The sequence below is a fragment of the Aulonocara stuartgranti genome, assembly GCF_965226115.1.
Source record: "Aulonocara stuartgranti genome assembly, chromosome: 23".
Taxonomy (NCBI): domain Eukaryota; kingdom Metazoa; phylum Chordata; class Actinopteri; order Cichliformes; family Cichlidae; genus Aulonocara; species Aulonocara stuartgranti.
The window spans coordinates 52,084,543-52,100,667 of NC_138958.1; the positions used below are offsets into that span (position 1 = coordinate 52,084,543).

Sequence of the window (16,125 nt, forward strand, 5' to 3'; positions counted from 1 at the left end):
TCAGTGTTGAGAAAGACTTTGTTCCACTGAAAGCAGCTTCAGACCTGTTTCCATGAAGCGTGAGATGAAGCTGTGTGAGCATCTGGAAGCTCTGAAAGAGCTCGAAAAGGAGTTAAACATGAAGTTCAGCCTGGATGTACACAAGCACGCTTAAAGCTTCCTTTGTAGTCTTTTTGTCATGTGACTGCACATGAAAGGTCCTGCACACATGCACTCTGAAAACAGGATGGCTCCCAGTTCACCAGTGCCGAATGTCTACTTAGACGCAGAGTTGAAGTGAATAACAGAGTTTCCTGTTTTATAGAGCCTATAGCTCGAGCTGGACCAGGCGACCTTGGATCCTCTCTTAGCTAGCTGCAATAGCTCTGCATCCCATGATGCACTGGGTGTTTCTCCTTCACTCTGTTTAATCATTAACTATCAGTCTGTCCCCTGTAGTATGTAAACGCTCTACTGCATTACGAGCATGACACGAAGTATAAAGGGTTTTACACTGAGCTGCAGGATGTGGACTCCAGGCAGGAAGGACGGAGCCCCTCGTTGGGGATGGCGGGCAAACACATGATGCAAATGTGACGCCGACACGAGAACAGACAAAAAGAGCACGACACCAGAGGAAGGTCCAGTCGGACTTTATTGGTTTCTATCTGATTAAATGAACAGATGAAAAGTTGACTGGAGGTAAATTTATGGTCGAATGTTTTACATCAACATGAGATCCTACAGAATATTAAAGCCAACATCGTCATTCATCTAAGCCACAGAGCTCTGCGTGAACTCCGTGTTTTTGGACAAATGCATGGACATCAGGCCTGTGGAAGTTAGCCGCCTGTCAGCTCTTCGTTACACACTCGCCTACATTCACGGCCAGAACATAAACTCAGAGTTAACCGTTAAAGGTCGCAAGGCAAGACGCTGACAGCCTACAAAGGCGTACTGCATTGCTTCTGATAAAGACTCTCTTACACTCATCACTTTGGTATTGCATTATACATTACAATATTTTGCAAAGAAATAAAATGTACAACTGCATAAATATAAAAGTCTTCCAACATGTTTCATGGTTGCAAACATTCAGAGAGTTGCCAACAAAACAAAAACAAACCCTTTAGTTAGCACCGTCGCCCTTATAACAGGCCAGGGTCTAACACACTGGACACGAGTCTACATTCAAGGCAGAATCAAAAGTTAAAGGCATGAAACAAATAAAACCCAATCACACAATTGAACGATTTAAGGAGGTCTCCCACGATCAGCTGTAAAAGAAATAAAGAGGAGAGGTTTCCTGGAGTGCAGCGTTTTCCTTACATAGATCACAGCGAGGAACCATTTTATTATTAATGTTATTATTAAGGACATGTCTGAGGCTCATGGCTGGCACTGCTGAAGCTTGCTCATACAGTAAGATGAGGTTGAAGGACCCGATCTGTACACTCCAAAGAACTAGCTGCTAAAACCACACAGGCAGCGATACAGAGGGGACAGACAGCTCGCTATGCCGCGCACACAGACTCCGTGGAAGTGTCCCATGGCTTGTTTAGAGGTATCATTTACAGCACACTAAATATTATCATTGGCCCTATTGCTACGTTCCCCTAAATTTGATTCTAAGGCTAAGACAGAAATACAGAAGCAAGTGATGAAAGCAGATTACACAACAGTCCCTAACAGCATTTCCCCTTCACTCAGCCAACACGAGCTAATAGCTACAGCCTTGCCCCTCTCATCTCATACAACTGACTGATACTACAGGGGGGTGGGGCGGGGGAGTGCTATGGGCCTGATGGCGGTCATGATTCTTCAACCTGGATCTTGATCTCAAAGCGTCCCTGGTAGCGGTCCTTCTCGCTGTAGTCGATGTTATCTCCGAACACTTTGCACTCGATGCGGAGGTCAGTGTTCCGGGTCAGGTTGGTGAACTGCAGCGCCACCAGCGGCTGCAGGTACTGCGGGTGCAGCTTCTTGCCGTAATAGGGGTAATACTGCAGGGGGAACCCTTCACCGATGCCGTAGTACTTAATCTCTCCGATCTTATCAGCGTCCTCCTCTTTCTGGAAGAGAGAACGTGCATACATGAATTCGTTGTCAGAGGACAGCGGGAGCGAGGCCATGCTACATGCTGCGTGCGGGCTGTGCGTACCTTGCTGGTGCAGTAAATGGGGATCACGTTGGGCTGCACCTTGGGTTGAGCCTCCTCAGGAATACTCTCATTAGAGGTAGGAGGCTAAAGAAAGAAGACGAGTTAGCCAAACCGTATGAGCGCTGACTGCTGCTGGGCTTTAACAACTAAGGTGACATTTTCATTTTCTACCAAGCATTGCATTGCTTTGGTCTCCAAGTAAACAAAAGAAGGCTAAAGTTACCCGCGGGCGGTAGTTGACAATTCTGTTCAGCTTCACAATCAGACAGGGTTTGCCCTCCTTGAAACCAAACTCAGTGTCCTCCAAGCCAGAGCAGGGTCCCAGCAAGGCCCTGGAGAAGCGACAGGCCTTTCGGACACCCACATCACTGTCCAAGTCACCCCTGTTCTTGTAGTCTGCAGGTTGATCTAGAGGAACAAGTAAAGGGTTACGTTTCCTAAAGTTGGGTTCTTCCAGGTCCAACATGGCATCTATCATAGTGATGGAAAGGATCCCAAACTAGGGCTGGGCGATATGACCCAAAATTCATATCTCGATATTTTTTAGCTGGATGGCGATATAAGATATATATCTCGATATATTTTTTAAAGCCATAAAGTAAGAACAAAAAGAGAGTTCTTAGTCAAAGCTGTGTCCCAGATGTCACACAGGCACTTTTATTAACATAGAGCAGATGTACATAAAATTTACTCAAAAATAAATTATGAGCATTTATTAAATAATAATGCTCCATAAATAAAAGAAAACAATGTTGTTTTTGTGCTAAACAAAGAGCTCACAAATGTGCAGTCAAAATGTAAACTAAAAGACGCTGAGCGTAATAACAAAGACAGATTTCACAGCTGCTCTGTTCCCAACTTGTACTGCGTGACTGACAGCCTGGAGTTTGAAATCCGCTTCGCAACCACGTCTCTTGGTGCCATTTATAGTCCTTATACACAGTAGGGTACTATTACGTTGAAGCACAGTACGTATCACTCCGCGAGGCTCAGCCGTAATCCTCCGACAATCTATCAAGCGGTGCAGCTCCGTAGCTTACTAAAGTCGTACTCAAACATTTGTGACAGATTGCTGAGCGCCGTGTTCCACATAAAATCGGTTCGCGGCCATCAAGCACAACCAGAATTCATACATTAGGCGCGCTGTCAACTTTTGAGAGAATGAAAGGATTTTAGTCCGTGCAGCACCTCTGGGCTGCATGGCGTTAGCGTGGTTAGCTCGTTAGCACGTTGACGCCGTCCAGCCCCACGCACGGGGCGATGCGCAGTAACTCGTTAACGGAGATTTGCCGTGTCCATCTTGTCGCTTCCTGCAGGTGAAGCGATGGGGGAGGAGGGGGAGTTGTGTTCAGTGAAGGAGAGGCGAGGCCGAGTAACGTAAAGACGAAAGTGGACGAAAGAGAGGCAAACTTGCGGCTCCACAAGTATAATTATAACGTAACATAGACTATATCGATATAAAGGATATGGTCACATCTTATATCTCGTATAAAAATATATCGATATTTTTTAAAAACTCGATATATCGCCCAGCTCTATCCCAAACCATCACGTACAAGCTCAGCCGAGCGGAGCGGTAATGCACAGATGTGTCAGACAACAGCACTTCCTGTTTGCAATCACATTTCTGTTATTTTCCAGTAGAAACTAGTTCAAGTGATGCTTACCTCCACAGTCTTCAAACTTCATCTGGTCTTTCTGTTTACTCTCATCGTACTTGTCCAGGAACTCCCTCAGAGCCTTCGTGTGACGCAGGAAGGTCTCCACGGCTCGGGGGTTGAAGGCCATCTCAGCTTTATCTGACCGTGGGGTGTGTGTGAGGCCTGCAGGTGCACAATCACAGCCCTTTGTTATCGCCAACATTAACAACTATTGTGATGTCACCCAGTACGGTTTTCAAATCCAATCATTTTGGAGGCAGACGCCATATTTGCATAATACTTAGATCAGGTGAGTGCGGAGACGAGTGGCTCAACAGGTGGAGCTGTCTAACCGGACTAATGGCACTGAAGCCAAAGCTGCCCTGCCTGGTGCCTCCACTGCTGTATGAGACTGTGTGCACAGACTGTACATGTTTATAGCACTGACTTGCTTTTACAGCCTCAGGTGGCCATTGAAGGAACTGCAGTTTGGCACTTTCAGTGCTGCTCATCATCAACACCAGATCTACCAACACAATAAACTCTTGTTATACAGACAGTCCTGTCACAGAAGCTCACAGGCATCCTGGCAGTAGCACCACCTTTAAAGCTACCAGACATTCAGAGTTACAGTGAAAACACACACTGCTGCCAACGTGCAGAATCAGTGCAACATCGATCTCACGGCAGCATCCGAGGGACAGATACACTTTTCCCTCGGCTTTCAGTCATTGTGCTAAGATGGGCCGAATACAGTCTGAACTGGGACTCGGATGAAAGCGATGATGACTGGATATGAAAGCTGATAAGTGACTTTAAAGATAAACAGGGCCGCACTGCAGTGTGTGCTTCGTGTGTAACATTAACGATCGCTACACGACTTTAGCTGAAGACAGATGAGGATGCAAAGACGCCAACTGCCCCCAGCCTTCAGTCTGTCAGTCTCACACACACAGCCGGCCCTCTGTCATGGAAACAGAGCCGTGGTGTGTACACAGCAGAGGCAGCGGGGCCATTATACGGCGAGTTGTTCTCCACAACAACGTCAGGCAGGCCAGACTGAGCACAGGTGCTTTAAAGGCTACTTTCAGGTTTGGAAAAGTCTTTTTATGTGTGCCACAAGCAGTCAAACAAGTGATGCCCAGCTTTGTGGTTACTGTATGTGAACGTGCTTCACGTCTGCACCTCAGACGCCCTAGATATCGCTCGCTGATCAAGAAAACAACTGAAAAACTTCAGATGACGTCATTAAACTACAAGCAACATAACAATCTCTCTATTCAAAGTTAAACCCTGAAATGTTGGAATAATAAGTGGGAATTTTGTCAAAGGGTTTTTGGGAATGTTGACTAAATCGTGATAAAATGTTGGCGTTCTTACTGTGCAAACTGTAACATCTCCTCTTACCAGCAGCACTTTATAAAGACAGCGAGTTCAGCTCATTGCTGCTGCCTCCACAACAGTCCCAGTTTATCATGTGACCCCTAATAAAGATTAACTGGCCATCCTGTGAAGAAGATCAGCAGACTTCCATCTCTTACCAGGGGGTGCAACTCTGTCCTGCCAGGTGGGCTTGTATTCACTCAGAGTGAGCAGCATTGCTTGGATGGTGCCAATGAAGATCCCAGCCAGGCAGCCGTAGAATATAACATAGAACAGCGTAATTTTGACTGTGGGGGGAAAAGGAAAGAGAGTGTCAGCACAGAAAGTTAAAACTGCTGAGAACATGGAGGAAATGGTGTTAGTTACTGCTGACTGGAATCAATATTTTAGAGGTGGTGCAGATGATATGTTACATGATCTTCAGACTAATCATATGGACCGTACAGCTGTGACTCAGAATGAAACTACAGCGCTAATGAGGAAACAGAAACAAGGTCGCCAAAAAGGAAAAGGTCAGAAGCTGAGTCAGCACAGGCGACTGGTTTCCACGGTTGGTAGAACGAATGAGACGCTGCACATAATGAATAAGCAACACAACAAGAACAGCCTCAAACCTGCAGGACAGACGAGTGCTGTGAGGAAGGTCACAGTAAGACAGCGCGCCAACGCCTCACTGTCACGTGGTAACAGCAGAGCTACTGCGTTAGACACTTTGTCTCCGTCTCCTAAGGAGACTTTCACAAGACTTCATGAAAATTAGCTGTTATAAAAAACTCAGTTAAGCCGAGTGACAGCAGAACCTCAGCTTCAAGCGCACCTTTGACCTGACGGAGCTGCAGTAAGCCGGCTGATAATAGAGTCTCCAGATTCATTTAGATTAATGAGTGGCTGGAGCTGCTGTGTGTGCACAGAGCAGACAAAATGACTGCAGAGCCATGCGTCACTCTGAGGGGGAAACACTTCCCAGCCATGAGTGCTTTAAACCTGACATGCCAACACTTCTATAGAAACAGTGGAAAACACACTTTTAAGGAGTTTGAGTGAACTCGGAATGAGGCTCACAAAAGACTCCCAACTACATCCCTGTATCAGTAACACAGAAACACGATCCTGTAAAGCCGGTCCTCACAGGACTTCAGCCTTCTCATCAGCACACTGCAACTCAAACCCCGAATGAATCCGGTTATGCTACTGTGAAGTTTATTCCCAGCAGCTCAAAGTCATCCAAACCCCACAGCCACGATTCACCTCGCTGCTTGCAGGGTGTAGGTGCACGCGCCTGTCCTCACGGTGTCACAAGGTCACCTGAACCAGTTATGTGACATTTTACCGGAAGTCGTTACCGGCAAGGGCATCTTAAACTCCAGCATCCCCCGGGCACTACGGCCCTCACAGTGCCAGGACATCTGTAGGACACACACTTCAGTTACCACACACACACACACACACACACACACACACACACAAACTCTGATTCTAGCGATTTAAACTCCTTAATTAAAGCGTGCACGCTCACGTGCACGCTCACGTGTACCGCTATCGCAGCACTGCGCATGACACACTGAAACGCATCTGCACTTTGCGATGACCTGAGAAGGGCGAACCGTAGTCCCCGCTCAGCTCGGGTCCAAACCGAGCACACGCCGGACTGAACCGGGAGTCCACAGAGATGAAGCGGTGACATTCACACGAGGGGCAAGGACATGCGCACTGCCGAGAAACGGGAGAAGAAAGGTCGAGCAACTTAATGACCGCATTGTTCCTCGGACTACAGCGACACCTGAGCCTGGCTCCTTCACCTTGGCTCACCTTGGACTCTGATGCAGTTTTAACCCTTTGCCTGCCCGCTTCGCACCTGCCGAAAGACACCTTGACCGTTTTACCCGACAACAATCAGCCAGCGCGGACGACTCTAAGCTCCAATCAGCGCGCGCAGCACCGGCTCTTCGCACTGCAGCGCGCACGCGCTCCCTGCACGGACAGCACGAGCACAAACATCACGAGCCTGCTTCACTGAACGAGCTCAGCGGCAGCTCGGGAGTTGTGTGTCGTGTGTTAGTTACAGACACCCAGAGAAAGTCGGCTCAAACAGGTGCTTGGAAACACAGACGGCCGTGAACGCGCGTTTGCCCAGTCTGCCCAATACTCACACCAGCTGCCCCCGGTACGGCCGAGCAGCTCCCCTGTCTCCGAATTCCACAGGAACTTCTTCCATCCACCATCGTCCTTCTTATCGGAGGGCATGTTGCTATAGTTCCTTTAGTCGTCCCGGGGAAGAACACTCCGCGTGCTGTAACCAATTCCCAGCCTGTCCGAGAGGCACCCAGCGCAGTCCTCCCTCAGGCTCCCCAATATAAGCGTTCGCCCCTGACTCCGCCCGAAACTCCAGCAGTTCACCTAGGAGGAGGGAGGAGCAGCGCTGACCAATTAAAGACCGCACACCGAGCGTGCGTAACTCTGACGTGAGACAGACCGACAGAAAGCGGCGCAAGTGGGCTCAAAGTTAAAAAAGTGGACATATAGTTCTGTACATACTCTACAAAAACCATAGCCTGCTTAGTCCCTCCCTCACACACACACACACACACACACACACACACACACACACACTTCAGCGATGTTCTGAGGATTTCACCGTGTTCACATGAAGTCACTGCATGGGAACAAGTCACATCCTTAATGCGAGATTACAGTGCAGCAACCTGCAATTCTCAAACACGCCGGCTCCTCTAAACAGTCATTATGGTGCAAACAATACAGTCATTTCATCCCCTTCACCAGTGAAACAGAGCGCATTCAGGGGAAGCTTGTGGGCCTCGCTCTCAGACCTGTTCCCACTTTAACTTGGTGGGTGTCCTGTGCTGCTGTGTGCAGTGAACCCCTTCTCACACACACCTCGGGGATAATAGGCTCTAGTAACTTAGTACATACCATATCCTGCCTTCTAGAGCCCGTGTCCCTCCTCTGAGGCTGCCTTCAAGGGCGTTTCAGAGCCAGGGTCATAGTAAGCTGATGTTCTACCTAAGATCAAAGTATGAAGCATTCATTTCAGACCTTTTAGAATAATACAGCATGGATGTGAATTCAGTTAGGAAACAATAAAAACACGAGTCCGTTGGAACCTGAAACCATCAGCTCACCAGCCTTCTGCACATTTATGTTGTGTGTGTGTGAAATCACTCAGCAGTGTGCTGCCCTCTGGCTTTCTTCAGCTATGTGCATTTGTTTGAATATAAACATTTGTGTGTAGGTATGATTGGTCAGGATTGTGCACATGCTGGTTTTGACCTTTAAATATCACCTCAAGGACAAGATGAGTCATACTGAGCCACCAACACTGTCCGGCTCTGTGACACTATCATGATGGAAAGACCTGCCTGACCTCTTGCTCAAAGTCAGGTCCCTTACTCTTTCTCCTTGTCCCGACACTATCACCCTGCCCACACACTGATGTTTATGGAGGGCTGATGGGGAGGTAAGCCTGCTTTGGACAACAAAACCTCCTCATGGTTAATCAATGCTAACCACCGCGTACAGAGATGATCAGGGCTTTAACAAACTCTGGCTTTAAGCCTAAACTTTGATGTAGAAAACCCAAAGTAATCAGAGTTCAGAGTTCAACCACCTCTGAAACAATAATACAAACTAATAAAAAGCCACGATCAATGGATCAAGGAAATATGGGAAGAGGAGAGCTTTGGTCTGAGTCCACTGGAGCAAAGAAATCTGAATGCCTGCCAATGCTGAGCGTGATATTTATCTTAAGAGGAGTGGAGAAAGAAGTCGTTGCTATCTAACTCTTTCATCATTTAGCCTATTTTCCTTAAGAGATGATAAAGCCACAGTCTTGCTGGACTCCTCCTTATATTAGATTTGTTTTTAAAATCTGCTCAATCAGCTGTAACCTGGCAGGAACTGGTGATGCTCGCTGACAAATATGTATAAACAATATGAGCCAGTCCTAAAAAGTAGGACTTCAATTTTAATTATCAGTCATTACCTTGTGTATTTATAAAAGACTCTACAATAATACAGAGAAACACCAACAATTAGTGTGCACTTGGTGACAGTGCATGATGCTAGCTAGTGAAAGAGTTGCTTCAGTGCATCCTGTCACAAGACAAGAAGAAAAATATTTGCTTTTAATCAGTCTCGTGTGTCTAAAGCTCGACGTTTTTTCTGTGCAGTGATTATCAGATTGATGTGGAGTCACAGACTGCACGGACACTGTAACGTTATAGAACAACAGATCTTTGATGCTGCTATGAGGACATCTCGGTCCCAGATTTGTATGTCATAATTGTATGAAACATTTAGCAGATGTGCAGGGAGCCATCAGGAGGAGATGTTACCAATGTGCTGCACCAGCCAGGTTCTATTTGTAAGGGAAAAGCTACTAAAAGCTTGCATGTGCAAAAGGACTTGGCCTGGGTACAGAGTCTGTGTGATGAGGGTTACTCAGACCGTGGCTCACACTGGTGAGGTGGGTGGGGTTGTGGAGTGTTTGTTGGCAGTCCGAATGGTCCAGGGGAAGAAGCTGTCAGTGAGTCTGGAGGTGTGGGACCTAACTGATCTGAGAGGGCAACCAGAGGGCAGCGGATCAAGGGGTCAGCTCGGATGGTCCTGGTTTTTCTGAGAATGGAGGATCTGGCGATGGCCTCCAGGGATGGCAAATTACCCTCTGTGCAGCCTTCCTGTTCTCAGCAGTGGCGCCTGCATACCAAACACCCGGGCAGAAGGAGAGCCGCTCTCCACTGAGGAGCGGTAGAAAGCCAGCAGCTGCTGCCGGTAAAGGTTGTTCTTCCTCAGGACACAGAGGAAGTGCAGTAACTGCTGTGCCCTCTTTCCCAGGACGGTGTTGTGGGTCTAGGTGAGATTGATGGAGATCTGGGTGCCCAGAAACCTGAAGGTGGAGACAGATTCCAGCCTTTTCCACTTATAAAAAGAGGGGAGTGGAGCTGTCTGTGCCTCCTGAAGTCCGTCATGAGGTCTCTTGTTTTAAGAACGTTCAACTTCAGGTCCAGTGGGACAAGTTCTCCACCTCTGCTCTGTTTCATCTCCATCACAGATGAGCCCGACCACGGTGGAGCTATGGGCTTGGCGATGATGTTGGTTGCATGGGTTGGTGTACAGTCATGTGTGTTCAGGGAGGTGGGGGCTGAGTCAGGCTGATGAGCCTCTGTGTCGTCACCTCACAGAATATTCTTGTTTTGGGGATCATCTAGAATGTGAGAAAAGCCTTTTGGTCAGCAGTGGTTTCTCCTTGAGGTTATTTTTGCCCAGTCTCTTTCTTATTGTTCAATCATGACCTCTGACCTTTACATGTGAACCTGCACTTCTTTAGATGCTGTTCTGGGCTTTTTCTTGACCTCCTGGGTGAGTGATTGATGTGCTCTTGGAGTCATTTTGGTAGGTCGGCCAATCCTGGGAAGGTTCACCACTGTTCCAAGTTTTCCCCATTTGTGAATTATGGCTCTCAAGTGTCAATATCTGCTGATATCAGCCTTCCAACAGTTCATTCATGATTTGCTGAGCTTTTCTCCCTTTATCAATAAATCATCATTTAAACTGCTTTTTGTGTTTACTCCGGTTACACCTTTTTGCACCACTGTAAAAGCCTTTGGTGATTTTGGGTGACCATGAGCTGAAGGCACATGTGATGTTCACACTGGGCACAGTAAGCCGGGCACCACAAGGTGCACGAGAGACACACCCAGTCACGTCCCGTGCAGGCCTATTCATTCATGTGTGGACTTGAGTGGTGGCGGAAGCCAAACAAACGTTACCTGGTTCGTCTCAGTATGACTGCGGTCGAGACTTTGGTGCGACGTGTTGCTGGCTGTTTAAGAGTGAGCACAGCGAACGTCTTTATGACAGCTGAGAGCTAAGCAGGAAGAAGTCAGAACAATCTAAAAGAAAGCCGACACGTCCACATCCCCTCAGATTAACAGAAAGCAGCAACGAACACAAGAGTCCAAACAAAGGAGGAGGTGGAAATGTCGTTGGGCTTGAAGCTGGTATTTGTGCAGTGTGCTATCATGACATCAGGTCCTCCTGAATCCTGCTTTACGTGCTTCATCTGAACCCTGACCCGAACCTCTTAGTCTGATCATGGAAACGAGTTCACATGTGTAGGTTTGACATGTAGCAGGTGCCTCACGTCTTATGGTGCTTTCATGCATATCACAGAAACGGGACCAGTGTGGGCTCGAGTCAGAAAGACTCGCTTCACCTTGATTCCACCCTTCCGACTACTACACCACATGTTTACTGTGTACACAAGCTGACATCTAGGCGTGGTCGCTGTCAGACAGCAGGCTCCATCACACACCAGCTCCACCGCATAAACACAGGAAATGAGCATCACTGTCGAGCAAATTATGAGCATGTCCTCAGCTTATTTGCTGAGGCTAAAGTTTTAAATGACAAAGTAAAAACCAAGAAAATGTGTTGGTGATTGTTGTTCATCGTGAAGCCTAACGGAGGACAAACAGACACCGTCGTTGTCAGGCGTGATTTTGTAGGATTCACCTGAAAGCCTCACACATGATCCTGTCTGCTGTCTGTCATGCTTATAACGTAGTTGTAGTTACCTGCGACTGCTCAGCACATCCAAACAGTAATGACGCATGAAGGCTTCCTACATACACGAGAAGATTAAGGCAGTGAATGTCGGATATGAGGCCAAATATGACCTGTTGCTTTGCCTGACATGCTCAGAGAGGTTCATTACTGACTCGTTGAGTCAGCGCTGTGGATTACTGCTGTCTGTGTTTTCTACTCCTGCCTTCTTCGTGTTTCATAAGCAAATGAAAGGAGTGGGACTGACTGAGGTAGAGTGTGACGAGGCAGAAGTCGGTCTCCTTCTCAATAATTAGCAGTTAAATGCTGCCGGAGCTGCAGACGTCCTGGGCAGACAGATACTTCTAAAAGCAACAGCTTCTTGTTTTAGCTTCATTTGTGTCTGAAAGTGGATCTTACCACCAGGATACAAAATAATAATTAGTCAGCTTCAGAAGCAGTGGGAATATGTTTGTTCTAGTCTCTGTGAGGGGCCGAGCTGCAGGCAGTGTGGGCTTTATTTACCCCCAAATAAGAAAGAATATTTTACAAAACATCTGTGAGGCTCTGGTCCCAAAAGGTCAGAGGTCACAGTAACTTCACAAACAAACCAAACTGCAAGCACGGAACCAAAGGGTGCTGATGTGTGACTGACCAGACCACAGACAACAGCACACCAACCACCTCCAAAATAAAACCAAATCTATGCTGTGGCAACACAGAAATACCCACAACATGAGATCAATACCACATGTTACCATGGCGCCTGTTAAAGGTATGAATATATTTGGATGAGAGCAGAGGTTGAAAATATGCAGGACAGCTGGCAAACTGGTGTGAGGGTCAAGGGTCAAGGCTCCCCGAGGGAGCAAAGGCCTCCTTGCAGCCAACGGAGATTAGCTGCAGCACAACGTGAACACTTTGCTGCTACACAGAGCGTCGCTCTGCGCTCAGGACGATGTTCCTCACAGACCCTGTCAATCACAGCGGCAGCGTTCCCTGTTTGCAGTGGCACCTTCATCGGCATAATGTGTCCTGTTCTGAGGAACACGGCAGGAAGTAACCGTGTTTCAGGACAGGGTGGTGCTGCAGGGGTTAGCGCTGGTGCCTCGCAGCAACAACATATAAAGTTGAACCTTGCCTGGGCCCTTTCTGTCCTCTCTTGTGTGGCTCTCCTCGGGGGCTTGTGGGAGGACTACATTATCTGTGAGTGTATAAGGCAAGTATAGTTACTATGCACCTCATCAGTAAGACAGGAAATACAAGCACATTACTGGTGGTGGTCAGAGGGGCCGATGGCGCGATATGGCAGCCTCGCCTCGCCTTGAGGCGACTTGTTTGGCGCTGTATAAGTAAAACTGAACTGCTGAGCTGTCTCCCGGCGCCTCGGTCTTTCGTTTCTGCCGTACGCTGATGCAGAGCAGATACTAACGAGCGCACTAACGGTGTTTCAGGCCATCACTGTCCATAGGCAGAGCTCCTGACCTTGATCGCACTATGCTGCTGTTTACAGGCCAAACACTGACAGGAATGTTCCTTTCTCTCTTTACTTTCATTCACCGTATGGAACTGGATTTACTCACAGTGTTTTCAGTTAACTGGAGCATGGAAGTCCCTGACAGTGCTGCACTATTGTGTTCTACCTTGTAAGTTGCAGTACAACACTCATCTGAGAATCCTTGTATCTCAGTTAATCTGATTTAATCTAATATCTATACTTGCTTAAAGAAGTCGTGTCACAACCTCACACACCTTCGATAACTACACCAGAGCCTGCCGCTGAAAGGGTATTGTGTTCAGACAGCAGAACAGAACAAAGGCTATTGTTCTGTCGATGAGCAGCTGTTCTGGTTTGGCTAAATTATATCTGAAAAAGGACATCGTTGTTTTGCATCTTCATATGAAGCTGATGTGGGTTTGAAATGACAACGGTTTAAGTACAGGACTTGATGGACTGCAGGGAGTCAGATAATAGCCCTCCTGTGTTTTTCTCTTCGCTGTCTAATATCCTGGAGTTGACTCATTCTCAGTCTAACAGTATAAACTCCTTTTCATAGCTTTTGTCCTCCTTTGAACAGAATGTCACACAAACGTAGAATTTGTTTTTATAAAGCTCACAGTGACTTATTTAAACTTCTTTGGCTTAGTTGAGTAAGACGGTCAGTTTATATGGTAGATACTGCAGCACGATCACTGAATGCATTTCACGTTAAAGGCAAGTGTAGCACAGTAGCAAAGATTCTTGATGAAATATGATGGAAGCTAGTTCTTACTGTCCTACTGAGCATTTTATTCAGTGCGCTTTTATTAGCATAGCACCAAATCACAACAACAGTTCCCTCACGGTTCTTAAAGAGATATGTACGTTGTAGCAGCCGTCCGCTCCAGTGACCACGCTGCATCGGAGGGTTGGTGCAACATGCCTACGTGCTTTTTGTGGAACAACTTGGGGTTTAGTTTGTTGCTTACGGACACGTTTGCACACAGATCGGAGCGGCGAGCGATCAAACCACCAACCTTCTGATTAACAGATGTTCTACCTGCTCTACCTCCTGACCTACAGCTGCAATATCAGTGTGATTACTTTTTAGTTTCCAACCACTTAAAGGGACGGTGTTTCTCGCATCCTTTTACGCAGATGGCCGCCCCTCCCTCAGCCCGGCTCTGCTGGAGGTTTTTCCTTTCCACTGTCGCCAAGTGCATGCTCAGAGGGACTCGTCTGATTGATGGGTTTCTCTGTGTCATTGTAGGGTCTGTATCCTACAACACAAAGCACTGATTGTTGCTGTGATTTGATGCTAAATCTACACATTAGATGCTTTTCCCTGTAACAGGAAGTGGAAGTGATCTGGATGTGTATGTGTGAGTGTCACTGGCTGCGTGTGCAGCGGGGTGAGATGTGATGGTAAACCTCGCTGTGCTTCTCCTTAACTTTGCCATGTCTGAAGTCCTTTTGTTAGTCACCACCCAAGGCCACACAGTTATGGTTCAGAGGTCAATAATTGACAGAGGATCATAGTGGAAAGTTTAAACGTCCTCTGGGTTAATGTGTGGTGGAGCGTTGTAAAAAGAACCTGCAGTTAGGTCTCACTTGTTCATCCTCAGCAGCTATGCTCTCACCATCCATAAACCCAGTTCTGCACTTCTGAGAACATTCCCATGCAAATGTCAGTGCACCGAGTGCTGCTTCCTGGGAATGTGAAACTGCTGGTTTAGCCGAAGCTATATAACACTGGAATAACAGGAAAGGGATACGAGATGGTGGGAATAATGAAAGTGTAGGACTACAAAGCACTGCTGTGGATGTGGCACGTTTGTGTGTGAGGTTCAGTAAAACCTGCAACTCTGATGCTTTTCACTGAGAGAGGCTGAAGCTGAGATGCTGCTGGTGAAACGATCCCTGGTGGCAGGTTAACAAGCACCCGTGTGGTCATACTGCACGTTGGCTCGTCGCACACAGAGTACACAATAAATAAAAACATAATGTGTGCAGTATTTGATTTTTTCTGTTGGTAAACACATCAGTAACCACGGTGAAACCAGATGCCCACGCTCGTGTGTTTTACACCTGTTTGTGTTTGGAAGTGTCCTGTCTCTGTTAAACCATCTGCAAGGTCTGGTTTGGAACGCACATCAGAAATCTGCACATCAGAAATCTGCACATCAGAAATCTGCACATCAGAAATCTGCACATCAGAAATCTGCACATCAGAAATCTGCACATCAGAAATCTCTCTTGGCTCGATGTTGGATTGCTACGATTCTCTACTTAAGGACTTTGTCTAACATTCATGCACACGCTCACAGGACGCATGAAGGACACCTCAGGCTGGGGGTGAAGCTGCTGCTGCTTCTGCTTGTCATAGGACCCAGTCTGAGCCCGGCAGGAGCAGGAGCAGGAGCAGGGGCAGGAGCAGGGGCAGGGGCAGGAGCAGGGGCAGGAGCAGGAGCAGGGGCAGGAGCAGGGGCAGGAGCAGGAGCAGGAGCAGGGCCAACCTGCTGTGCGGTCTTAGAATAGAGACACCTGTGACTCTGTTAGCACGGGGGAAACCAGGGTTTTAGGCTGCTCTGTCACTTTTAAGAGGCTGCTTTTCACAAGTGCTGAGAAAATAACCTTCACTTTCATCCCACCCCTGCAAGTCGATCATGTTTGGAGCTTCGACATGCTCAGTTTGTTCAGAAACACACTTATGTGACTTTCAGTTAGGCTGTAAGCAGCCTTGGCTGAAATATGTCATCAATGTACACTGTAGCACAGACGATGCCTCCCTACAAACACACATTTTATTTAGGCACTGGGCTCTTTGTTAAGGACACTGCATCAGATATTGTTCTGTTTATCTCACATGTTGTGATTAAAACAGGTCTGTTTGTGCCTTATCCATCAAAACAGCGTAAAAA

General features: G+C 47.3%; 1 protein-coding gene across 2 annotated transcripts; it reads right to left on the reverse strand.

Annotated features, from left to right (window-relative positions):
- Positions 1–616: 616 nt before the first annotated feature.
- Positions 617–7,535, reverse strand: atp1b1b (ATPase Na+/K+ transporting subunit beta 1b). 2 transcript variants are annotated; one of them, XM_082523461.1, is made up of 6 exons: positions 7,314–7,535; positions 5,322–5,450; positions 3,808–3,963; positions 2,364–2,548; positions 2,141–2,224; positions 617–2,051 (listed from the first exon to the last, which is right to left on the reverse strand). In XM_082523461.1, exons 1-6 carry the CDS (start codon positions 7,405–7,407, stop codon positions 1,791–1,793), a joined length of 909 nt encoding a protein of 302 aa, XP_082379587.1. In that variant the 5' UTR covers positions 7,408–7,535; the 3' UTR covers positions 617–1,790. The 2 variants fall into 2 exon arrangements, with proteins under 2 accessions (XP_082379587.1, XP_082379588.1); XM_082523462.1 differs by lacking the exon at positions 7,314–7,535 and adding an exon at positions 6,973–7,218.
- Between the last annotated feature and the right edge of the window lie 8,590 nt (positions 7,536–16,125).

What these genes read in the sequence shown, in the direction of transcription:
- atp1b1b (XM_082523461.1), bottom strand. Translation starts at nt 7,407, where the DNA reads ATGCCCTCCGATAAGAAGGACGATGGTGGATGGAAGAAGTTCCTGTGG. An exon ending in TTGTCAACTACCGCCCGCGG is followed by an intron (nt 2,225 to 2,363) that starts GTAACTTTAGCC and finishes TTCTTTCTTTAG; the next exon opens with CCTCCTACCTCTAATGAGAG. An exon ending in CCATTTACTGCACCAGCAAG is followed by an intron (nt 2,052 to 2,140) that starts GTACGCACAGCC and finishes TCTCTCTTCCAG; the next exon opens with AAAGAGGAGGACGCTGATAA.